A 25,829-nucleotide genomic window follows, 5' to 3' on the forward strand; every position below is an offset into this window, starting at 1 on the left:
ACATTGTGGCTTGTGGCGAGTTACTGACAGGTCCTTTATATAACCTCCGTATATCAAGCGGAGAAGCATGTGTCAGTCATCCCCCTACCCTGTCCAGAGCCAGCTGCCCCCTGACACTCCCTCCCTCCAAAAAATAAACAAGGTCAGAGGGATCAAGCACTGTGGAGACTCCCCGGCCCCACCCGTCCAGCCCCCAGTTCCCGAGACGCCGTTACCATGTCCACGAAACACCCCTGAAGAAAGAGAAGGTTCTTTGTGGCCGAGTCCTTATTACTGGCCCAGCGGTGCTCACAGATTAAACAAAGCGAACACGTCCAGACAGGCTAACGATGGCCGCTTTCCTGCTTTGTCTCCTTGCGGGGGGTGGGGGGGGGGGGGGGACCAGCTCAGCACGGAGGAGTTGTTTCAGGCTGCGTCCGAGGCGAATCGAGTCTGAACCCATGACAGGCCGTTCGGGAGCGAAAGCGAGACTGGGAGGAAACAGTAAGGAATCACCCACCCAAAATGATCGGAGACAGTAACCAGGATCGTGGATAGTGTGCGTGAACATGCGTGATTGAACGTCTGAGGTAGGGGGAGTTTGGAAGGGGTATCCAATGTTCAGCCCCCAGTCCCTGGCCCTCTCCCTCCGCTGCTCCAGCACCAGCCAATCCCTAAAAAGGGGATAGAACTACTATAAAAACTCTGCTCAGACTCCGAGGCAGTGCCAACAGTCAGAGCCTGGGACCGGTAAAGACTCCCCCAGCCACCCCGACTGTTCCAGTATCCAATCACACTCTTTCCCCTGCACTTTGTAGTCGTTTGCACACATTACTCTTATGCAGAAATGTTTTCTGGAAATTTGCCATTTCAGTTGTCTTCTTTAGTTTTGTGTATAATGTACAGTAAAGAGTTTCTCTAGTGCGTCTTGTAATATTGTCCTATATGTCATGTTTGACACTGAGCCACAACCACTTCTGGAACATTTATGCACACTGGCGATGTTTCCTCAGCATCGATAGAGATGCATCTGATCGACAGCGACTGAAGCGATTCCTCACTACAGCAGTTACTACACGTGGCAGTTTAGAGAAACAACCGAGATGGGCGTCGCTCTGTTCAACTGGATCAGGTCAGGTTATCAATAAATAAGTATAAAAAGTATTAAAGTACACTTTAAAAAATGAGTTAAGTGAGATTCACATTTTGTATTAACATTCCTTTGCCGTTTTGTCAGTTTTGATCTGGCATGCAAACAACTTTGAAACACTAAGAAAAGAAAAATGATAAAAAAAAATAACAAGAATCTGAGTTAAGTCTATTTTTGAATAATGCCTTTTTTTTATAGTGACCTGGATATAAACACTGCCTGCATTGTCTTCATGCACGGGGGGGGGTCGATGCAGTAAGGCTGAAGCTGGGGCTCTACTTTAATAACGACCAGTCCATCCTCTTCCCTCCCAGGGAGACTGAAAGGAAGCGATTATTCATCCCTGAGCAAAAGTATAAACATCTGAGCATGAGAGGAGCAAACGCTAATGCGCTACTTCTCTCACAGTCCACTGCAGATTTTTACATAAATTATTCAAGAAACAAAGCAAAAACAACGTGAAATTACTGAACGTTAACAAGGCACTGTCCGTTTTGTGAGTTCACTGGTTTAAAGTCGGCACCGTCAGAATATTCTCTTAAACTGACTTTGACTTGCACAGAAGTTCATCATACGCTTCTAGGATGAGGGATCTCCTACAGTGTATATCTCCTATATGCCGCCCCTGCATTGCAGACCGGGAGGCCCTGGAGCTTCTGGGGAGAGGTTCTCTGCTTTGGTAGAGCTGTTAGTCTGTCGGTTGAGCCAATAGGGGCCTCAGCTACAGCTGGGATCCAGCCTCTGCAATGTCAGTGGAAGCATATCGTCCCTGCTTTAATTTAACATTACAGCTTTAGTCGGGGGAGGGGGGTGAAGAGATGTTGGGGGTCCAGGGGTAAAAGCACATGCCGGGCTGCAAGGATGAATGAGTAAGAAGTGTACCTTTGGCTTGGCTGGCCTCCATCTGATTATGCACCGCTATCTGTAAGACAAACAGCGGTTCAGCTAGTCCCTGGAATTGGCAAGGACACATCCAGCTGTTACAGATGTTGCCTGCGCATAAATGCCTTGTTCGGAACATTAGGTGTCGCCTAAAGTGACAGCCAGAGAACTGGCCAAACCCAGGGGCTCATCGGAATGACTCATGACGTCATGAACCTCGGGTAAAAATCCCACGCGGACAGGAGGATCTCGGGACCGCAGGTGCAGTGGGGCACTACGGTGCCTGAGTTTTGCCCATGAGTCACAGAATCAGCCAGCACTGCTACGCCAACCCTGTGTACAGGTACCATCCCTGCCGCTGCAGGTGGGGTCCATTCTGGCACATGAGGGAAGAAGCCATTTCGTCAATTAAATTACAAAAAAAATAACATTACTTATTGATTCAGCTGTCACCATTGTGTCACGTGAGTCGTTGGGATATATTTAAGGCGGTTCAGAATATTTGATATTTTGTTTGATTTCACATTGAAGCCGTGAAAAAACGTTGCTATTATGCTTGGCCATTTGAGTCAGGAACAGGCGGATACGGAATACAAATACATGTATTTCATGTATTTTTGCCCAGCCGTGAACTGGCGTAACTCCGAACATCAAAGTCTATTGCTTATCTGTTTATTTTCAGTATATTGACACTGTATTTATTCTTTTTGTGCTGCATGATTTTAATGCTATTTACGTGCATTCCGGCACTGTTAATATAAAATGCGTTTATGTCGCTCCTCTTATATTTCACTGTTCTGCATTCTGCACTTCTTAAGCTATTGTGACAGCATCCTGTTCGCACTTTCTGTTTACATGTTGTACCGTGGTTCTTGGGTCAAAACTCTCTCACGTTACCGTGTTCCTGCCTATGGGTGGCAGGATAATAAAGCCCACGGTGCTTAACTTGGTTTGATGCAAAATATTTGAAATCTAAGATTGAGGTCATAGACACATACCTAGTGTTCACAATAAGCGTGTGTCTTCAGAAGACGTGTACCTGGCTATAGTGAGAACAGTGTAATCTCAGCTCACCTAGTAATACCACGCTGCTCAGATCAGAATCACTGCCGTTACTGATACTGCCACAAACACTGCAGCTCCGTGACAGGGAATCCAGAAACTGAGCCAGTGCTAATTCAGGATAATTTATCCAAACGGTTATATATGTAAACATGCACCAGGTATTAATCACGGAGCATTCATTTCGGTTCAAAACATAGATACACTTATGCACATGAGCAGGCGCACACGCACACACTTCCTCTCTCTCTCTCTCTCTCTCTCTCTCTATCCCTCTCTCTCTCTCTCTCTCTCTCTCTCTGACAAGGAGGGCCAGCTGAAGGGTGAAGGCAGCCAGTTAGAAAAGGGGTGTGGAGAAGTGGCAGCAGAGGGGGCCCTATAAAATTGCCCGTGCACGAGCCACACTTTATCCCGCCAGAGCCGCTCGCAGCCAGAGGAAATCCCAGCCTCGTTCAGAGCCACCGCACGCCCCCAGTCACACACGCGCCTCGTTTGCTCCAGGCCGCATCCGCCAGCACAATGAATGGACCCCGCAGATGGACGGCCGTCATGGCTGCCAGCGTTTTGTTGCTGTGCTGTGAGTACCTGGTTGCTACCTTTCACTTTTTATTCTGAACCATCAAGAGCAGCATAGGATGCCTTTGGGCACGGAAAACCTTTGTGAGTTTCTCTCAGAACTTTCTAGGAAGTTTCTAGAAAACTCGCCTGGACTTAATTCCGTTCCTCAGCTGCGAAGGGGGAGCATGATTAGGATGGGGGGGAGTGGGGTGGGTAGGTGTGTGCTGCCAATTAATCGCACACAGGCAGAGGTTTAATAGGAAATGGGCCGATCTTAGGTGCCTTGTCGGCTTGTGCTGAATTTGCAGAGCGGGAATTTGAAGCCTAGCATGCAAAACGGTGCAAGCTGCGGGCGTATATTCCGTGAAGTCGCCTAGCAACCGGCAGAGCGTGGCGGGGCTCGTTTCATGTGAATGACTGCAGTTGAGCCTCATTATGGGATGCCTCCATCGGCGTAATACACCCCTCAGATGCAGACACTTGTCCCACGAGTCTCGGAGGAGGGTCAAAAAGCCCACTTACTGACTAGGTGGAGCCTGAAAAGCCAAATATAATCATCAAATAATAATAAAGTGTTTGGACAGTGGAAAGACACTCACAGCATGTAATGGTAAGGGGCCCCTTTCACGAGCAGCATCAAAGCGGCCGCGTTTCACTTTCCGTCTTAGTTTAAGCAGCAAAGAGGCCCCCCCAGGGATGATACCTGCTGGGGGGCCTGATTATCTTCAACTTAAAATGTGAGAGCCTGATACCCATGGAATGAACTTGAAAGCAGGCAGCTGGACAGTCACCTAATTGACGGCTCTTGATGGCTTGCAGACAGTAAGTCAGGGGGCAGTACCCCCTGCTCATGGCTCATGCATGGGGGGGGGGGGGGGCACTGAAAATGATCATTGGATACAAGAATTAACAAGGAAATCTAATAAGGCGACCCACCTCCACATGACTTTGTATGTGTGTGTGTGTGTGAGAGAGCGAGAGAGAGAGAGAGAGAGAGAGAGCAGTCTGGGGGATTTTCCAGATAATTCATAGCTAGTAGTCCAGTGTTTACTTATGTTTTGTTTTTTGGACTCTTATGGTGAAAGCAAAAATTTTAAAGTTGCTAAACCTCTAAAATCAGGGGTACCTGTTGCTGAGCTCTTATACCAGAAAAGTGGTCCCCTCCCTTCAGACATTCCGCAAGGGGGTTACAACCCCCCCCCCCCCCCCCCCCCAGCTACCCCCCAACCCCCACTCCACGACCAAAAACGCGGGCAGAACACTCCACCAATCAGGAGAGGACGCCACACTGCTAACACCCATGTGCAACTGGGCCCCAGAATGTGGCCACACCAGTTAGGGTTACAGCACAACCGTGTCACCGGGAACACGACTGTGTCACCGGGAACACGACTGTGTCACCGGGAACTCTGCTGTTTTATTTTTGCAGGTCAGACAAATAACACAGGCAGTTCTCTGTATGACAACTTCTGTGCTGATGTCTTTTGAGGTTAACTGGCTTGAGTGGGTGTAATGTGTTCTCTAACTAAATGCTGACTCTGAAATATACTTCTTAAAATTAACTTCCTTTCATTGCTAAAAAAGCAACTATGTAATCCAAATGTTTTCGGTGTGTAAAAAAGTTCACTGGCGAGAAAACAAGACTTTTCTGAGGGATGCTCTTTTTATGGGTTTGCGAGTTTTCCACATAGAGTGAGTGTAAACATTTGTCTTGTTCCTCCAGTTGATGGATTTGGGTGTGGATGCACTGGATCTGAGCCACTGATGTCCCTCACTTGTGGGATACAGCAGCTGATGAGACTTGATTTTGAAAAGCCTTTTTTATTGCGAGGGTTTTGCTATCACAGTTATGCAGCACGTTAAATCGATGTGTCTGTTTCGGAGTAGATAGTTTGTCTGTTATAGGTGAAAGGGATTGTGGGTAAAGGATGGTGCTTTGGAAACATGGGGGAGGGGGGGGGGTTCTACTTGACTCCTAGAGAAAATCACACCAGACAGCCTGGGACTGAAGAACTTACGTCCTGCTTCCACAGCGGGGAAATGGGACTTAAAGGGCACAGGGCAGGACAAACATCCTTAGACAGATGTCTGGCATGGAGATTTTCACCCAGAATGCTGTGGTGGGAGAACCGACCTCTTGGAATTAAAGATTTAAAACAATCCAAGGATGACACGCTGTGGAAAAGGAGGAAATACATAAACAGAAAGCATCCCATAACTGTCCTTGTGTGTCTAGTGTGGTGGGCGGTGCGTGTCTCGGCAGGTTCAGACACTGGGATCAGAAGGTCGTCGGTTCAAATCTCAGGTTTGGCGCAATGATTTCATTATTGGGGCTCTGAGCAAAACCCTTAACCCTCAATTGCTCCAGGGACTGACTGAGCCTGCTTTCTCTCAAAAAACAAAATGTAAATGTGTTTAATATGTAACCCGGGACCAGTATGGGATTACACAGCTCATAACTGGTAAATTGCAGTCACAATGCTAACACAGGCTGTGGAACTTCACGGCAAACGATTAAGGTCCATCTAATCTCCATGTCTGTAACAGCTATGCCATGGGTGCTGCCTGTCTGTTGGTGAAGCAGCCTAGTGATCGGCCAAATAATCGTACGTGGACTGGGCTCCTCTGCCACCCTGCCTGCCCGCCAAAATAAGACACTGGCACACACACATAACTATATCACTGGTGCCCATGCAGCAGCCTTAGAAAGAGATTCCAGAGAGGAGGGACTGTTTGTATGATGGACCGACGTGCCATAATAGATAAGGTACATGCCTGCTATGCCCCAGGACGTGAGGCACACCAAGCAGGGCGATAAGCCAGCCTGGTTACCCCTTACTGCATATGCAGCAGTTCAGACTAATAAACCCAAACATCTACTGAAAACAATGTCAACGCCAAGAGAAACACAGACGGAAAATGGCTCCTATAGTTTCTTTCTCATGCAACATTCCATGAGTCCTCCGTCGGTGATGTCATCATGGGCTTAATCAAGGCAAGTAGAGATCAAGTAACCTCTGAGGAAGGCTGCTTTGGGCAAGACACTGCAACTCTGTCCTTGGGGACAGACTGTGAGCTTCTGCACAAGCTATCGTATGTATAAGAATACACACAAAGGCTTCCTTCTTTATACATGTATTCTTATATACATGACAGCTTGACATACTCAACCAGCATCTCGGTCACAGAAAGTTGAGGTAGTGTGATCATATGTCCTCATTTTTTTTCGTATCTAAAAATGTGGTTTTGAGACCTAAAACTTGCTGAAAATGTCTGGGATTTTGCATCGCTTCATGTTGACATTTGGTTTCGACACTACGGAATACTTTCTATGCGCATATTGGCACTGCTTTGATGCCCGTCTTTGCATCCTGTCCCCAGCGTCCTCTTTTTTTGAAAACCCGATTACCTCTAGTTGAGTGTTAAATGGAAAGAGTGCGAAGAAAAGCAAGCAAGTCCTCTCTTCGGAGCTTTGCGTGGGCTCTGGGAAGCGTGCACAAACCTTAGACTCCACCCACACCTCCCCGGCCTAATCGGCACCACACTATCAGTAGCGGTGCTATTTATTTAGCTAAATAGTGCTAATGCAGAGCAGCATCTGCTTGTGTTCACATCTCACTTGCACAATTACTGCTTATTTGGTGAGCATCATGTTCTAGCCCTCTCGGCTCCCAGACTGAGATTTATGACGATATGGTTTCCGCAGCAACATTGCCAGGTCCCTCTGCTCCTATTGTTTTTTTTTTTTTTCTGAAAAACGGCTATTAACGTTAAGAGCCAAGCTTATTACTAATTTATATTCTTCATAAGTGCAAGAAACTCTGATTGGCAATGAATCAAGCACAGCTTTCTGGCAAACCGGGGCCAGCAGGTCTAGAGAACCCAGTGTAGCTTTGCCAAAGTTTGGATGATGTCACTGTCTTCCAGCTGCGGAGTTCCACAGCAAGGCACCGTCCGGGGCGGGGTGGGCTGGGGTGGGGGATGGGGGGGGGGTGTCCGGACCCACTCACATGCATGCGTGTCGAGGATTTGGAGGAAACTCAATCTCGCTCTCCTCCAAGGCTAAAGATCCTCTGAAGTTGCTCCGGCTGCAAGATCTTGGTGCAAGAAATCTCCAGCCAGACTGCAGCACACGGATTAAACCAAAAACAACATCTTTCTACTGAGCAGCACATTACCAAACCATCACATTACAATTTCCATTAGAGTCCTGCGTAGTGCTATTTTATTGCAATGTATATTACGCTTTTCTTTCCCTTTGGAACAAAGAGATTTACTGTTTTTTGCATCCATTGCTGGGAAAAGTAATTGCCCTAGGTAATTAATTCCAAACAGCCGGTGCCATGACGCTCCTAATTGGAACCATGAGATGACATCCTCTTCCTGCTTCAGAAAGCGCTGTGTTTTTCTCAGGCTTGATGTTCCTGTGCTGGGAAGGTCTGCTAAACGTTAGCTAACGAGCCGGGTCGAAGGTTAAGAGTCAGCCGCCTTAAACGGAGAACATTGTGCTGCACGTTTAACCTATGAGGGAGGATCACCGTGGTTCATGATGTATGGTTTTTTTTCTCCCCCCTTTAGATACAGTGATTTCCCCTGGGCTCTTATGTAGGACCAGCCTTTAGCAGAAAGGACATGCTGTCTAGATATCGTCTCGCACCAAGCCCCACCGCCCAAGCTGCGACGTAAAGAACAGAGAGCTGGACACCGGCCATGCACATCTGCAGATTTTGGATGGGGGGGGAGGGATTTACTCTCCGTCTGGCTCCACATAAAGTGGGGAAACAGCTTGTCGAAGTATAGGGCGTGTCATGGCGTGGGGGGAGTTCAATTTGTCAGTAACGAGAGCCGCATGTTGTTGGAGTGGAAACGGCAGTTTATTTAATAGGGCTCTTTTTTAACCCCCCGCCCCTCCCAAATTCACTCTTGGTTTAGCCCATATGTACTGCACAATAAAAACATGACCAAATGTTTAGACTAAGGGAAATGCTGGCTAGTTATCCAAATTAACTTACCCATTTTGGGTGGTTTACTTTTAAAGAGTTGCTAACCTCCAACTGTAGGGTTCGCATTGCTAAGATAATGCATGTCACGTGTGCTAGACTGACACCAACATGGGTAGTGACTACAGCAGGTATGTCAGTCCGTAACCCAATGTCCTGCAGGGCAGTGAAGCATGTTCTCATCCCCGTATCTCAGGGTGGGAAGAGGGTACTTTCCTGAATTTGCTGGACCTTTCTCTATTACCATGGCATGAATGCCTTGTTTCATTCATTGGGGTGATTGGGGGCGGTACCTTGCTCAGGGTACCTCAGTGGTGCCTTGCTGGTCAGGGATTCAAACAATCTTTCAATTACAAATGCACCTCCCTAACCATTACGCCATTAGCTAAGCGATTCAAATTATTTGAGAAGGCTTGAAACATTTTATATCAGTGTTTCTCAACCTAATCCTCAGCCACCCCCAGAAAGTCCACATATTTGCTCCCTCCCACCTCCCAGCCAATCAAGAGCACTGAATACCTGGAGCAGGCAGAGATGGGATGGAGTGAAAACGTGGGAAGTAACCCAAGGACTGCGCTGAAAAACACTGTTTTAAACCATTGGGATAAAGGTCTGAGTATGGATATGCCACCATTTTCAGAAATCCTGGTGGATTTGGTCATTGGAATGACTTTTGGTTTTCTGCTGAAAGGGCCCCAGCTACAGGCTGATGCCAGTAGGAGATGAAGATCAGGTCTGGGCTGATATTCAGGTCAGAGAGAGATGCACTGTGGGGCGGTAGAGCCCTGCGGCGACACCTCGGGATTCGCTCTGAGATTGGCATGACGCACGGGAGACTGATCTCAGGCCTGTGGAATGAACCCCCCCCCCCCCCCCCGCCCCTCTGTAAATACACAGTCACTGGAATCATCTGAGATCCAGCTTTGCAAGGACCATCATTGTCTCATGTCCGCTGGGACAAATTGTGAAAACTCCCAATCCTTGTGATCCGAGGAAAACCAACGTAGCCTGGGGTTCGTACTGACTGGGAGGGGGGGGGGTAGGGGAGCCAAGGTGCTCTCTCCCGGGTTTGGGTGGAGGGGGCCAGCGGAGACCTGATCTCTCCTCAACCCAGCAAGGCTGACGTCAGTGGCTTAGACTCAGCTGAATGAAAGCAGGAAATATCCCAGAGGATTTCAACATCTGGATTCTGGGAGAGCCCCTCCCTGTACTCAGACACATCACTGGTTTCTGTAAAGGAAAAAAAAAAGGCACACCATCCCAGCTAGATGTTCCCATTTCCTGCTTCATTTCCTCAATCGTCCAGCTTTTCTTGTTTGTTTTTGCTGCCCTCTTTCCATCCTGAAATGTGTTTCTGGAGATAGCATGAGAGATAGACTGGAAGCCTAAACAGGAAAGCGAATAGCAGGCCAGGGAGGGGGGTAAGCTGGGAAGCACCGTGGGAAGGTGCGTTAGGATTATAGGAGCTGTAAACAGACATGCCCCATGACTGTTTTATGACTGTCTCTGAATTCATTATTTACGTCTCTTACTGCGCCATTTGTACAGTGCCTACCATGCGTGTTGCATATAATACTATTTTGCACACGTCTTTGAATAGTATTTAGCCTTTTACCTTTTATTTATCTATTTACCCTTTGTTTTTATCCTACTAGCCCCCGTGTTTAATACTCAGCACCCCACACTGTGCCGTAGATCCAGTTTGGAGGAAAAGGACCCAAAGAAACTCAAGGGTCAGCTTCTTAATGAAAGTGTGCAAGCTGGGTTAAATTAAAAGCAGGGGATTATGGGTATCGTATGGGTAACTGATGACAGCTAGCCACAGGGTGTCACAGCGAATGGGATGTTAATTCAATTCATCTATACTGTCGTTTTTGTACACCTGCCACAGCAAGCCAATTTTTAATTTTGCTGCAAGTTGTTCCAGCATAACTGTGTATGTGATGAATAAGACCTTGAACCTCAAGTCGGCAGACTAGCGGATAAATTAGCTGTAGTTGAGGCACCGTGCAGGGAAAGGGGTGGACGAGCTCCACCGACCCAAGCGAATAAATCTCAGGCCGCATTTACCAGAGCATACGGCAAGCTGTGGCCCTCGGCCAATTGATCACAGATGTCTGTTAGCAAAAGTCATCCTGAGGACAGGATAATCAGCAGGCAAACCCACCTTAGTGTTTCCACAGCGGCCTTCTATCGATAGTGTGAAGGTTAGAGGGCGCCATAGATCAGCCAGAGCCACTGTATCACGGCCCTTACATAACACTCCGTTTATCGCCAGCTCTGGAAAGTGACACACCCAGGAGTTGACCCGTGCACGTTGTAAATAAATTAGTCTTTTTGCAGATAAGTGATCTCATTTTTTAAAAGCATTTGCTTAATGAGAACAAGTGGTGCTCATGAGACTGTGTTTTACATGTAGTCCAGAATACGTACTCTTCATGCAAAGAACATTGGGCAAACTCTTCCCCAGTGCTGTCAGACTTCTCAACAGTTCCTCCTGCTTGTAATTAAATTACGATACAACATTTGCACCACTGAAATATTTACTTGTACGTCGGCACAGACCCCTGACAACCGGTTTACACATTATAATTGCACATTGCAATTTAATTTGCACAAACGCCAGTATTTATCATGAATCTTATATTTACTTATCGTCTCTTTATTCTGATTCAAATTCAGATTCTGATTCTGGCTTTTGATTCTAAAGATTCTGATGGGTGACTGGACTGGCCTGGAGCTGTAACGAGGTCACACAAACCAGTATACCTCACTCGACAAAGCTGCGACACAAAACAATAAACTCGGTAACCAGTCTGGCAGCCAGCCTACCCAGGCTCTCGCGGCGTCCAGTGAGATAATACTTCCCAATAGCGCTGTTACGTCACCGTGGAAACTGGCTCTCTGATGCTGGATGGAGGGACGCATGCTTCTCTACCTCTAGCGGGTCTGACGGGTGCGGTACCTTTTCTGTAAACCAGGGGTGGTGTTTCAGGAGGGCCAGAGACAGAACTGAGAGACGGGGCCCGGGGGAAACAGTGTTTCACGTGGACGTTAGCCAAGCCCTACCTCCCTCACCTTCTACACCGGCTTGGGAGGCCCTGGTCCAGGACTTGTCCCAGGAGCCCACAACATCGGATCTGCTATGGAAACCCAGATTGCTATGGTAACAGCACCAATAAAACAAAAGGACGCCTGCTGCTTTCTGCCTATTGACACTCTGAGTCTTCAGACAGATGTTTTTAATGTGCCAATTGTGCAAACCTCATTGATTTTTTATTGAGATTGCCCCTCTATTTTGTAACCCTCAAGCTTACGACAAGCGCATCAATTGGCCCGACTACACCATGCCATATTTCTGGGTGTCAGAGTTGTCTATTCACAGACATGAGGATACCTAATATGTTAGCCTTCCGACAGGCGAAATGGATGCCATAATCTCCCCCTACATTCCATGTAGATGTGCCAAGCTGATCCCTAAATACCGCTCGGTCACACATGCTGTCCGGCAACTTCAAACTGCCTGCAATGCTTCTGAGGCCGTGGTGGCTATCCGTGAGGAATCGCAGGGTCATTCCCAGCACGCCGCTCACAGACCTCTGGCATTTCCCATTGCTGTTCCGCAGCGTAACCGCTAGCTACAAGTCACACCATGCTGGGTGGCAGCGGACAATCCTGTGCATCTGCTGTGCCCCAGTACAGCTTTGGCCAAAACCCATGGCCTGCTCCTTTGTTTTTTGGCATCCTCTGCCTGCCAGAAGCCATACAGAGACAGCCTTTGCCACACAGGAGCCTCATATGGACATTTGGAGTATCCTTACTGTGCCAGTTTACTTTTGGGTCAGTCAGCAGAAGTAACCAACAGTACTTCATCCATCAATCCATCTTCCTTAACCACTGATCCTGGTCAGGGTGACACCGAGACTGGAGCCTATCCCAGAATGCACAGTCTGCGAGGCAGACACACTCAATGGGGTGACAGTGCATCACAGGACACATACGCTCACACAGCCAACCACACGATGCGGGCAATTTGGAGGTGCCAGTTTTTCTAACTGCATGTTTTTGGACTTGGGAAGGAGCCTGGATCATATGGGGAGAACACACAGACCATACACACACCCAGAGGGGCTGAGATCCAGTCCCCCATCCATGCCGGAGATTAACAGTATTTTCTCTGCTGCAGTTTAGCTAAAAGGTCCGGACTCCTTCCCGCGCTTCTCCATAAGAACTTTCCTTGGGCACAAGGCTACATTGTTAACAAGCCTCCTTTATTATGACTCTGTTGGCAGTTAGGATGTTATACCTCAGACAGACAAGCAGGGGGATGGGGGAGGCAATGGAAAAACAGGGGGCCGGTTGGCAATTAATCCGGGGGTCGCCGCTCCAACAGCAGTCATACGCACAAGGCCACTGTCATCCTGGCACGGGGCAGATGGCGGTCTGAGTCGCTGCCTGCGTTTTTATGGCACTGGTTTCTTGCAGTCGTGGGACGATTATTAATATGACTGCATCTGTTGATGGAGGTCACAGCCGGGTCCAAAAGGATTCAGCTACAAATCGTTCATTTTTGCTCCCCTAGACCGCTGCTGGTGAAACAAGCCCACGACTGTCTTCTCAGGGGGAATCTAGAGGGGTATTTCTTAATGAGGCCTGCAGTAATGTATAAATACCTAAGAGGAGGGAAAATCCTGTGTGTGTGTGTGTGAGAGAGAGAGAGAGAGAGAGAGAGAGAGATGGCAGGCCATGCAAAGCAAGGCTCTTTTCCCAGGACTTGTAGACGAGCTGTACATTCTTGTTTGTCATTATTGCTTTAATAACCACGTAACCCCCCCCCCCCCCCCCCCCCGCCCACAATGGATAGCAGTTAGCTACCGGGCTAATTAGATTTACGTCTGACTCAGACCATCACAACACGCGCCCTGGCACAAACAGCCATTTCGTTTACGCGTCCCAGAGTAATGGCCGTCACGCTGGGAAAAGTGGGCAGCCATTAGTTCCAGCACGACTTTAGGCAAATGATTTTAAATGCCCCCCCCCCCCCAGTACTCTGCAAGATTCAGGAGGTCTTTCTTGTCAGCCCATCAATATACATCCGGGAAGCAACTGCATCACCTCTACGAGCCCCGTGGGGCTGCATTTACACATTTACTAAACACTGTACTTCACATACTAACATGTACTAGGGCAGGGGCAATCAAGTCTGCAAAGGGCCAGAATGTATGCGGATTTTTGCTCCAACTCCCTAATTAGATTACTGATTAGATTACAAACTACTTTAAAACCAAAAGGTACTGTGATTGGAAAAATTGTTCAGTTCTTGTGCTTTTACTGGTTTGTTTCCTTGATTGAAAGACTGATCCAGCTGTTTCACATTGACATTAGTGACTCATGCATAATTATAGGAGACTGACCAATCAGTACACAGTAAGAACTCAGTGCTTAAGTGAAATACGGTTCCTTTTAATTGAGATGGTAGTTTACAAACCCTGTCCTGGCTCACAGCGTCCCCCTAGACATGGATTAGGTGGTCACCCTAATATGTACCCATTGTATACACAACATACTATATTTACACAGTAACTACATGACATGCTACCTACCTGACTAAAAATCTCCTCAAGGGATTGGCGTTCCCACAAGCCCCTTTGCTGTGGCGCGGCCTTCCCTGGGGCCTTCTCCGAGCTGCCCTCCGCTATGCCTGAAAAGTGTGGCGTGAGAGTCAGCCTTGTGCCACACGCGTAAAAAGGCATGGCCCTTAGGAAGTGCGGTGCTGACCTCAGACCTCCCCGAGAGAACACTCCTCTGCATTCCCGATCCCAGGACAGGAATAAATGCAAAATCAGGAAGCGATAAACTTCGGAATTTTGTGCACACACAGATCGGGAGGTTGGCACAGCAGTGGTGGTCTGCCGTACTCTATGACTCAAAAAAATCATTTACTGAGCCCAATAACTCAGTTCTTCTGAATAGTATAACGCCAAACTGACTTATCCACCCCTTCAAAAGTTATTAAAACAGCTCCGCTTATTTCTACAGGACAACAAACCACGGGCAATTTGAGGGACACACAAAAGCATAATCTGGCATTTCCTGTAACTCTAGAAAGAAACTAATACTCCTTCTACAGGAACACATGGGTGGACTAAAAAAACATTCTTATTTTAGAAAGGAAGCCCCCCCAAAGGGCACTTGGGGGCACCAAGGGGTCGGCAATGGCACGCTGATGTTTATCTACGTTTATTTACTTAAGCCTAAGGACGCCCTTATTCCACACTGAGGCATTTAATTACCCACAATTCTTCAGCAAACAGTCATGCTCGGTCGCAGATAGAGCCAAGCCCATGGCTGTACAGCATGGTCCAGGATTGCACCCCCTCACTCCAGTCATAGCTAATCAAACGGCATCGAAATGCTGAAAATCCCAACCAATTAGCCCACGCCTGAGGACCCCTCTACCTCCATACTAACGAGCGTGATCCGCAATTATCAGTCATAAATTTGTCACCGCAGTAAGCCGGTGACAGTTCTGCAATGCGGGCGGGGGGGGGGGGTGTCCGGACGGGCTGCTATACAGGTGTAATATTCACCAGCCTGTGAACAGCATGCGGTGCAGAATGTGACCTGGCATGTCCCACATGCCTGGATATCGATCTGGACCACTGCTGCCATTGGCGCCGGACACCAAACACGTGACACGTGAAAATCTGGGTGCAACTGGCACCCAAAAGTGTGCAATTTGAAGGCCATGGAGCGAGCCCACACTAACATGGTAGCAGATGTCCTTTCACTAGGACACAAGCCTGGTGCCGGCACACTCATCCCAGGCGGGCAGAATGTAACGGATGCTTTTTGTAATGTGCCCTAGCTCCAGTTTGGAGGAAGGAGACCCAAGGGTCAGCTTCTTAATGACAGTGTGCAAGCTGGGTTAAATTAACAGCAGGGGATTATGGGTAGCAAATGGGTCACTGATGTCAGCCAGCCACATGGTGTCACCGCGATGGGATGTTAAGCAGTCCACCAGGTTCAAACAAGATGGCGTCACCATTGAACCAAAGAGGCTTCATATGCTCTACATCAGTGTTTCTCAACCCCCAGACAGTCCACATTTTTGCTTCCTCTCAGACAGTCCACACTTTTGCTTCCTCTCAGACAGTCCACATTTTTGCTTCCTCTCAGACAGTCCACATTTTTGCTCCCTCTCAGCTCCTAGTACTCTTCAACCAAACAATCAAAAACGTCGAATACCTGTTACAGGTGTGAAATACTGATCTAGAGGCATTCTTGAAACCTCCTGTTTCATTCGTTTCATTTGTTTCCCCTACAGATGGAGTTATCGGTGATACCTCCACACCGACACCTTCTGCTCCCCTGGGCAGCACACATGTTTCAGCGTTACCTGCGTCTGCGACGCCACCTGGCTCCTTTGTGTCTCCCACTGTCGCAAGTAAGGATAGCAACAAAAAACCAGAGCGTGGGAGTTACATACACATGTATGTCCTGCGCTGTGCAAATACCTCAGGCTGCCCAAGGAAACGTCTAAAGCTGTGTATCTGAGCAGTTAGTGTGTAGTTACTCAGGGAAAAATACACAGTTTAACATCAGAATAAACATCAGAATATATACAAATAAACAGTAATACAATTAAAATATAATTAATGAATTAACTTTCTGAGGTATTGCTTACCAAAACAAGGTCTGTTAGCAGTTGAGTTAAAAATATCAATTTATTGGATAGCAACAGCAAGTACTGGGGAGACACTTCAACAGACATAAAATTATAGTTTTACACCAACAAAAGCATAATTTAAACATAATTTCCATTGGCTGCTGAAGACTTTTGCACAATACTATACGCACCCAACACAAATGAATAAATGGGTGAGAGTTCAATGAATACTTAAACTGGGTTTAAGTGTATATATTTAGTACCAGTCAAAAGTTTGGACATGCCTACCCATAGAAAAGTTTATTTGTACTATTCTCTACATTTAGTATAATTAGAAAGACATCAGAACTATAACTATAAAATGACATGTGGAATTAAGCACTGACCAAAAAAGTATTAAAGAAAAAAAAACTGTTGGCGAGGGGGCATATCTGTGGGTTGGAACTCAGATGGTTGCCAGTTCAAATCCCTGGTTCCCATCTTTGGGACCTTGAGCAAGGCCCTTAACCCCAATTACTCCAGGGACTGGCTGCCCCTACTGTCTCCTCTAAGCCAGTTCCATGAGGTGGCCTCCTGAGATGCTTTTCCAGCCGTCCTGAAGGAGGTCCCACATATACAGTATCCTGAGCTCTCACTGGTCGCTTTTCCTTCACTCTCCTCCAAAATCATCTGTACTGTGTTTATGTCAGGTGGCCAGGTCATGCAACGCTACACTCTTTCATTCTGCTTTGTAGGCAGCTTGGAGTGTCCAAACTTTAGACTGGTAGTATATATATATATATGTTAATATATTACTCTTAGCATCTAGCTAATTGGGTGGGTGGTGAATGGCTAAGTGGGTTAGGACACTGTACTCATGATCAGAAGGTTACTGGTTCAAATCCCAGGGCTGGCAGACAGATGCATTGGGCTCCAGGAGCTTGGCATACTGACTGACCCTCTGCTGAAATCCCCAGGCTTGTTCTCACTTCTATTCATCTCCGGGGAAAAGACAATTTGCCACAGGGCTCCATAAAGTCTCTTTTCTGCTGCTGGAGTAATTCAGTCAATGACCACTTGATGTTGCCCCTTCAGAGACAACAGTCTTACCCGACCCAGCCATAAGCACGATGCCTAGTGCCACCAAACCGGGCACATCGACCCTGAAAGTGGGGAGCACCGTTGTGCTTCCTGCGGAGCCGGCAGGCAGCACAGGCACCGACATGGAGAAAGCTACAAGCACACAGGCTGCAGAAAGGAGCAAGGACTTCATAATCAATCAGACAAATATGACAGTGCAAAAGAATCCAAAGCAGAGTGAACCTGTGGTAAGAGCGCCTCAACTCCAGCTGGTTACTTACAGACTGGCGTGCATAGAGGGGTGGGGTCAGAGGGGCACTGGCCCCAGCTGAAAGCTGATTGGCCCACTCGCCTGTCACTCAATGATTTAAAACATGGCATTGGTTAATCGTAAGGCTGGCCCTTCTTAAAAAAATCCTAGAGTCAGTCATGGCAGGTAAGATCGTTCTTGTGCGACATTGAAGGAGCTACATGTGCTCTGTGTCTCTAGCTGCAGGACGAGCACAGATGCATGGACAAGGACGCCATGAAAGACCAGAGCGTGGTGATGCTGACTTTAAACAGCACGAAAACCTGCGTGAGTAACCTTGTGTTTCCCAGTCCTCTTGACCTTCGGTTAAAAAAAGAGAATATATGTATTGACCAATCAATAGGGAGTCCATACCATGACACCCCTTTGGGTCCCCGCCGTACCCAAATGAAACCCCCATGAACCCACGTGCGACGGCTATAGCCCTGGTTCCATCGGAAAAGGGAGGTGCCGTCGAGGTCTTGGCGCAGCCTGGCATCCTGGGCCACCATGGCGCGAGGACAGAGAATCGCGGGCGAGGTGCCAGTGGTCTTAGCGCCGCTATGGCACTCAGCGTTAGCCGTCTAGCCAGGGCGAGGCTCGTTACCCCGCCTGCCCCTACGCAGAGGCAGCACAGTCAGAAGGAAAACACACGCCGCATGAGCCCATAGTGGGAGCCAGCAGCCTGGAGAGAAAAGCAAAGTCATCACCAGAGTGGCGGTAGCGGCAGAGTCATTCCCATAAGAGGAGAACATGCCTGAGGAATGGAAAAGGGCTATGAGAAAAACACAGGAATGTACAATGGCCTGTAAAAATGCCCTCTCACCCCCCACCCCCCCATTCTACTACCCCAAGAATAAGAAACAAAAATAAAAAAACAGCAGCATCATACTGTATGACTTCTGAAAAAATGCCTATGGCTGATGTTATCGTTATCGCATTATAGCTGATATTATCGTTATTGCATTATAGACAGCCGGCTGAAATCACAGGTGATGCGATAGAAAAACAAAAATGAGAAGGAATGTATTGTAGGAGAGTTTATTACTTTCCTTTGAAGGGAAAGGACAGGAAAGGAAAAGGAATATAGCAGGATATGACAAAAAGGGAAGGGAAGGAAAGGATTACAGCAGTGGTCATGTATCCATGAGCGCATATCCAGAGATAAAACAAGGTCAGAGGCAAGTCCTGCGAGCTGGAGAAACACGGACACGTGGTGTCAGGGGACAGGATATCCATCAGCATGCAGAACACACACGGGGGGTGGGGGGGTGACTCCATAGACACTGCTTCCTCTGCGCAGAGCGCGAAAAGTCAGCCGCTGCCTGGAAAACTGGGGACGCAGTGTTTGCATGCAGCGGCCGCTGGGGACGGCCGCCATCGGCTGGTCGCATTACAGAGAGCGGATTGTTCCCAAGCCGTTGTGCAATATGGTGACATCATTACTGGAGGTGGGAGAGAGGGTGTGGCGGCTGGGGCTCTTTGCAATGATTAATTTAACCCCCCCCCCCCCCCAAAGCAGCTCCCCACATGCAAATACTTAAAAACACCTTTTCTAGAAAATTGCTACCATGTAAACGCAGTAATGCCTGTCCACACACAGCCATGCAGACGCAGACAGGCAGATGTGCATAGAGATATGCAGAAACAAAGACCTCTGCTGGTGTACGCAAACAAAACACACAGAGAGACACAGTGACAAATCCATCTACCCAGCCCCAAGAAATGGCACAGACAAACATACAGGCATATGCAGATACAGACACAGGCAGACATAAACAAACACTTGCAGATATATATATATATATAGACACTTGCAGGTATGTGCTGGAAGATGTGAACAAATTCAGATTGACGCAGACACCTGCAGACATACATAGACAGATGCATACAAATGCAAACATACACAGACGAACACAGGCAGACATACAGGCTGCAGAGGGTTTGATGTGTTTCGTGTGTTTATGAGTCTCTGCCTGTGTATATGTGGCTGCCTCACATACAATAACGTCATACTTCTTCATCTTCAAGTCAAGCTTTAGTCCTCTTCCAAATCCTTAAGTGTAATACGATAATTACCAAAATACATCAAGCCAAGTTGTGATCATACTTGGATATACGAAGTAATTAAGCGATGATTATTGAAATGATTAAACCTTTCAAAGTTGCCTCACAGGCTGGGGTTGTGCGATTGGTCGGCTCTCCCATCCCAAGGATCTTACTCCATTCATCAATCTGTTAAGTGGTCATTCACTCCGCGTGTGTGTTACACATGGTGCACGCAGCTTCTGCGGGGCTATACGGCATGCCGGATACATGACATCATCTCCCTTGTCCCGACATGCACACCCATGTGCTGTCATCTAGGAATTTGTGGTCCCCGGCCTGACACCCAGTCTGTCAACCGCGGTCCCAAAAGCTCACCAGGCGTGTCGAGCGGAGTGACGAGGCTAGCGTTCTTTGTTCTTGTTTTGGTCACCACATAAGAGCGTTTGCCAATATGGGGTGAAGGTTTCTTGGGTTATCGGCACATCTCGCAGACATCAGAGGGATCAGTGCTGACTCCCTCCTACAGGTCTGTGAAGATAAATTACAGAAGACGTATCCACAGAATAGGAAAGGTGGAAAAATCATTCACGATGAAGCACTTTTCTTAGTTGACGTACCCAGTGTCAAATTGTAAAAGGATGGTGGGGGCAGGGGGGCTGTAGAGTCAGGGATACCCTGGCAGAACTTTACAAGGACCTCTGAATACGTGAAATTGTAAAATTATATAATTGGGGTTCCCAAGGTGACATTTTGATCGCAAAGTCCAGATGAAATTGTGACCAGATGTGAACCGAAGTCCGCCAGTTGAGTACTCCTGATATAGTCGATACATTTACATTAACGTGAGTGAAACTAAACAGAACAGTTTATGGGGGTGGTATTTTTTCTACGGGGATGTTTTGTTAATTTTTCTTATGGTGGGCCGGGGGTGGGGTGGGGTATCCCGGTCCGTGTGGCGCTGTGACGCACAATGGCCGCTTACAGAGACCCGCCCTCGAGGTGCCATCCCAACAAATGCTCAGAGCCGCACCCCAAAAGGCCCATAAAAACATCCAGATCAATGGCCAAGGCTCCCGACAGCCCTGTAAAGTCATCTGTGCTTACAAAGGAGGTCCAAAAGAACATTCTGTACGGTCCGCTTTATCCAGGCCACATGCTGCACAGTCAAGTGCGTAGATTTCGTATCAGGATTGGTGGTACCAAATCGGCCCAAACCCCCAGCCCCCCTAAAAACATGCACGCTACTCCCACAATACTGGTGAGGACATGGTCCCTAACTTGACACCCAAATCTACACACTCGTGCTCAGTGATGTACCAAATAGCACAGTGCAAAACTTGGTCTTTGGACCATAACAGGTTCTCCATCTTCAATTCTGCAGGACGAACTTAAAGACATACTCAACAAAATCGGAGCAGAACTGTGCAACAGCTGCAAATTTAATATATTCCAGGAAGATACAATAGTTTTTGTCGGAGGCAAACACGTCGAAGGTGTGTATGATTCTGCCAGTCCTTTAATGACCTTTTTTTCATGTATATACTGTACATAGCTATCGAATATCTGTTTGTTCATTTTGTTGTGTGTTGTTATGCTGGTTTTTACCTTAAAAATACTGCGAGAGAGTACACATCACATGGTGCATCTGCATTTTTTGGAATAGTTTACGGACAGTTTTTTTCAGCAGTTTTCCTTTTTCTCTACAGCTGATCCAGTAGGCATGGCTGAGAAATTCAGTTCTGAAAACGTTAAAAATCAGGTATGCATGTTTTTGAAATGACAGATATGTGAAACACTAACAGGGAGACAGTTCCTTTCGATGACTCTCATCGATGTTACGTACAGTCCCAGCTGATCGCTTTGTGTCCCTCACATCCACACTTTCAGACACATTGCATCTGTTGTCAAATAAGCGGGTAACACCCCAGCCCCACCAGGGCGGCGACCATCTGACCTAGCCACCACCCTGGGCAGCAGTCCTTCCTGATGTAACCGCATGAACATAACCTTCTCAAAAGTCATCTTAGCTCTGCTTTAAAGGGCTCTTGTGGTATCATGTAGGCCTCTTGGTGGAGGACTTTCAATAATCATTAACATAGTCTACAGTCTAATAGGACACCAAATGAAGCAAGACAGAGGCAGAGAATTATGTATCACATGAGCATTGTTTCACTGGAGAAAAAGAGCAGATGTATAGTATCACTCATGTGGTTCTTCTCCGGACTCACTTACCCACAAACCCCAGTGCCAACAACAATAACTACAGGAACCCAGGAAGCCCAAAATACTGGTATATGCATTATAATACATAACACCTGGGGCATCAATCCCCTACCTACCCCGTAACACATACCCTGCCCGTATGGTACATTGTCTGTAGCTGTGGCTAACAGGGTCCTACAATATCCGGGGAAAGAACCTGAGAACTGTTAGCATAAATATCCTGCTGAATCTCTAACTATCTCTTAGGGGGACACTTCACAGCAGTTTTTACACTATGCTAAAGACCCCACTGCCGACCACAATAAACCAGGGTGTGACCTGTACACAAATGTGACACTGACATTCTTAAATTAGCGTATCGTCCATATGAATATCGATGTAAGTAAGCTATTCTGCCCTGCTACACTGCTGAGAGGAAACATACAGTTACATTGCATTAACATAAACAGAGCCAATTACATGTGGATACTCTGACCTTGGGGCCGCCCATAAGAGGGGAGAAAGGAGAAGACTTTCAAGGGCCTAGATACTGGGAGGGGGGGGGGGGGGGGGGGCATGAGTGGGTAAGTGTGGATAATGGTAGCTTTGATTTGGGGGGGGTATTCAGCCATGTCTCTGTGCGGCATTGCTTGACCTTGAAGACTGGAGAAGTGAAAATATGAAGCCTCACTCAGCCGTCAGCTTGACTGAACTCACCCCCCCATCTTTCCCCCTGTGTCCCGCCTTGCACAGCTGAATCTGGGGCAGGCCAAGGCCCTCTGGGGAAAGACTTCACCCACGGTGCTGGTGTCCCTGCTGCTGGTTGGCCTTCTACTGGCCGCCCTGCTCATCGCCGGGTACTGCCTGAAGGGTCGCTGGATGGGCAGAGCCAAGGGAAAGAGACTGGTGAGCTCTGCGTAAACACTTCTGGGAGCTGGCTCGGGGGCGGGGCCAGGGTCTGGCTAGTGGGAGGAGTCTAAGGCACTATACAGAATGCTTTGAACTTCTTTAATATATGGTCTATCACAAGTGTGAATACAAACAAGAGAGAAGCAGTTCTGATGCCAGCACAGATATTGTTAAATAGGTCCTTCAAAAATAAACTCGTGGAACCAGATTATTTTTTGTTTCCCAAGCTCTGCTGCTGTTTAAGTGTACCGTTGATGATGTCATTGGCAAAGCCCTTTAAGTAGCTGTGTCTAGTCAGAGCCTTCAGTACAGCAGATAAGCATTGTAGTCCACACCAAGTTGACCTTGGTCATGGGAAGGATCCATGCAGGACTTGAGCCCTACATCACATTGAACAGGATGCTGGGGTGCATTTACTGAAAAGCATGCAGTGACTAAAATGCTGTTAAGAAGGACCGTTGCCTCAGAGACTCCTGAATCCCAAACCATGGCATCAGTCACTGAAGACAAATGAGGCAGAGAATCACGTCAAGTCATGTCAAGTCAAGTGGGACTATTGTCATACCAACCATATTCAGTACACTGCATATAGTGACACGAAATAACGTTCCCCGGGCTGTTGTGCTACATGAAGTGCAGAGATAGACAGGACAAGTGCAGAAAAAAAACAAGGAATGACAACGTCGCCACACAATAAAAACGCAAACGCTGATGGAATGCTTAGGATGTCGAGCCACAGATCACCAAATCAGTCGCTTTTTCCTCAACAGGCTGAGGAGCCCTGTCAGACACACGAGGACAATGAGTGCCAATCAGTATCGGTGACGCCCCTCAACCCGTCAGAGGCCCAGGAGAAGCCCACCGTCAACGGGGAGTCCCCAGATGGGGGCAAGAACCAGCCAGCCCCCGCCACCACCAACGGTCACTCTGCGGCAAAGAGTGCCGTGGCTGACACAGAGCTGTGAGCCCCCCCACGTTTGGCCATAGCACCAGATCACCCCCCACCCCCCACCCTTACTCAGACGTACTTGACCTGGTTTGTGGGCACTGGAAAATAACAGAGATATTTTCCATTCCCCATAATGTCTCACCAAATAATCAAGATGATAACTCCCCAGTCCTTAAAAGTAATGGTGAAGATAGTAAAAATGGATGATGATAATGATGATGATCTTGCCATACAAAATGTGAAGAAACCTCCCCTGACTGCCCTCCCCAAGGATACTCACGGACCTAAAAGTACTGGAACCATCTAGTAAGTTGAATTGTGAGACCTCCCGGAAGTCGATACCGAAATAGGGTCACGCTCATCAAACCTCTGTGCCATTCGACACCTGAGGGGACCTTGTGCTTATCAGTGTGTTTGCAAAGAACTGCCACTGCAGATTAAAAACAGGCCATCTGCAATTTTTAGGGTCAGACTCAGTCATAAATCAGCCCCTATGACTGGCCATTTTCTAAACCCGTACGGAGCTGTTGATACTTTTGCAAGATAAATGAATCAAGCTCTTTGTTTCTCTGCTATGTACATATGTATGTTTAGATAGTATTGAAATATCTCTGTTATAAAACTGAATGACAACGTAGTGACAAGGGATGTCAGCAAGAGGAACTGGTCAGGAAGGGGAAGACGCGACCTCCTTCTGTTGCTAACTTTCTCACATCTGAAGCAACAGTAAATCTACCTTTCATTACTGCAAAATCAGCCAATAGGATTTCAAGGTGTACTAAGTCTCCCGCACAGTAAGGTGATCTGTCATTGGTCAGCAGAAAATTCATCAGCCACTGCTGAGACTCCAAAAGGCACATGACCAGCCTGGGAGACCTTTGGCCTCTGTTAGTAATCAAGCCTTTTTTGTCAGTATTAATCATTTAAATGTTTTCTGTGTAACTGTATTTGCAATTTCAGTATTTTTTTTTTGATTGGTGTTGTAGTGTTTTTTTATGACTAACTACTGAACATCTGTATGTCCCTCTGGCCATACAGATGTAGAAAAAATGAGAGAAGAGTGAGCTGTTTCTGAACACACTCAACAAAGCTTTAATATTTTATTTGTGAATTGTCACTAAAACTATACAGTATATATCCAAGCTTTGTTATTGTACCATCTCTCTGGCCCTGTGTGCTAGACTAAGTTTCTCCTGACGTGATCCACATCCCAGTAAAGGCTAAAAGAATGTTCGACTGATTTTTTCATAGTGTGCAGTTTTTATAAGTGAGAGAAAATGACTTTTTTTCTAGTTCCATTGGTTTGAGAAGGGAATGTAACAGTGTAAATATACTTTAACCCATGAATAGTTCATCTTAAAAACAAGAAAGTTAGCCCAGATACTAACTAAATATTTCCGATGGACATTTTTCACTAGATACGTTTTCTTCTTGGCAATTTAATGATTTAATGTGTCATCCTTTCCCTTATATCAGGAATTCAGTTACCAAAACGACTTTAAAATCACCCTGCACTGAAGTTCCCAGGATCCATTCCATTTATGTGAATGCATGTCTTTGATCAAAACTTTTAAATGTTAATCTTTTCTGAGGCAGGTCTGCTTTGGCTTGATTAAATGAAGCATTGCAACACATACATACACTTTTGATTTCTCTATTTCTACATATGTTAAAAGACTCATTTATATTATATTGTGAAACCTCCTGGTCAGTATTTGCTTAATTTAATTTCATTTGCCTTGGTTGTGTGATATTGAGATTCTTAAGTTCAAAAAAGTGCATACTCTGAGATGTTTTAAATCGACAAGATAATTCTTAGGAGAATATGTCCAACAAAGTTCAAAGCCCACTCGCATGCTATTTTAAACCCAGCGATCTAAGATTGTGAACATTTTTGGATACATGACCGGAAATGATGAGAATCGCAAACATTTTAACCTGCAGAAATGCCTGTTCTTGTTTTTACATTCCAGAACTAACTTTGGATTCTAAGAGCATGACACATTTCACTTGATTTATGTTCAGAACAGAAATGGAAGCTGAGAAATAAACACATTTTGTATGAATGGAAA

General features: G+C 46.9%; 1 protein-coding gene and 1 long non-coding RNA gene across 2 annotated transcripts; one reads left to right on the plus strand and one right to left on the minus strand.

The window, feature by feature from the left end:
* Positions 1–377: 377 nt before the first annotated feature.
* LOC140591867 (uncharacterized) lies at positions 378–14,411 on the minus strand. The gene is made up of 3 exons (XR_011992161.1): positions 14,235–14,411; positions 2,012–2,051; positions 378–653 (listed from the first exon to the last, which is right to left on the minus strand). It is a non-coding gene; the product is annotated as an uncharacterized lncRNA (long non-coding RNA).
* Positions 3,393–25,829, plus strand: LOC111855767 (uncharacterized). Its single transcript, XM_023835119.2, has 8 exons — positions 3,393–3,650; positions 15,959–16,078; positions 17,375–17,607; positions 17,850–17,936; positions 21,079–21,190; positions 21,404–21,456; positions 22,653–22,805; positions 23,579–25,829. The coding sequence occupies exons 1-8, from the start codon at positions 3,593–3,595 to the stop codon at positions 23,771–23,773; spliced, it is 1,011 nt and encodes a 336-aa protein (XP_023690887.2). The 5' UTR covers positions 3,393–3,592; the 3' UTR covers positions 23,774–25,829.

The sequence above is a fragment of the Paramormyrops kingsleyae genome, chromosome 6 (assembly GCF_048594095.1).
Source record: "Paramormyrops kingsleyae isolate MSU_618 chromosome 6, PKINGS_0.4, whole genome shotgun sequence".
NCBI classification, from domain to species: domain Eukaryota; kingdom Metazoa; phylum Chordata; class Actinopteri; order Osteoglossiformes; family Mormyridae; genus Paramormyrops; species Paramormyrops kingsleyae.

Bases quoted from the DNA above. Each gene is read 5' to 3' on its own strand.
- LOC111855767 (XM_023835119.2), top strand. From the start codon at position 3,593: ATGAATGGACCCCGCAGATGGACGGCCGTCATGGCTGCCAGCGTTTTG. The intron at 3,651-15,958 runs GTGAGTACCTGG...TTTCCCCTACAG, and splicing joins CAGCGTTTTGTTGCTGTGCT to ATGGAGTTATCGGTGATACC. The intron at 17,937-21,078 runs GTGAGTAACCTT...TCAATTCTGCAG, and splicing joins TAAACAGCACGAAAACCTGC to GACGAACTTAAAGACATACT.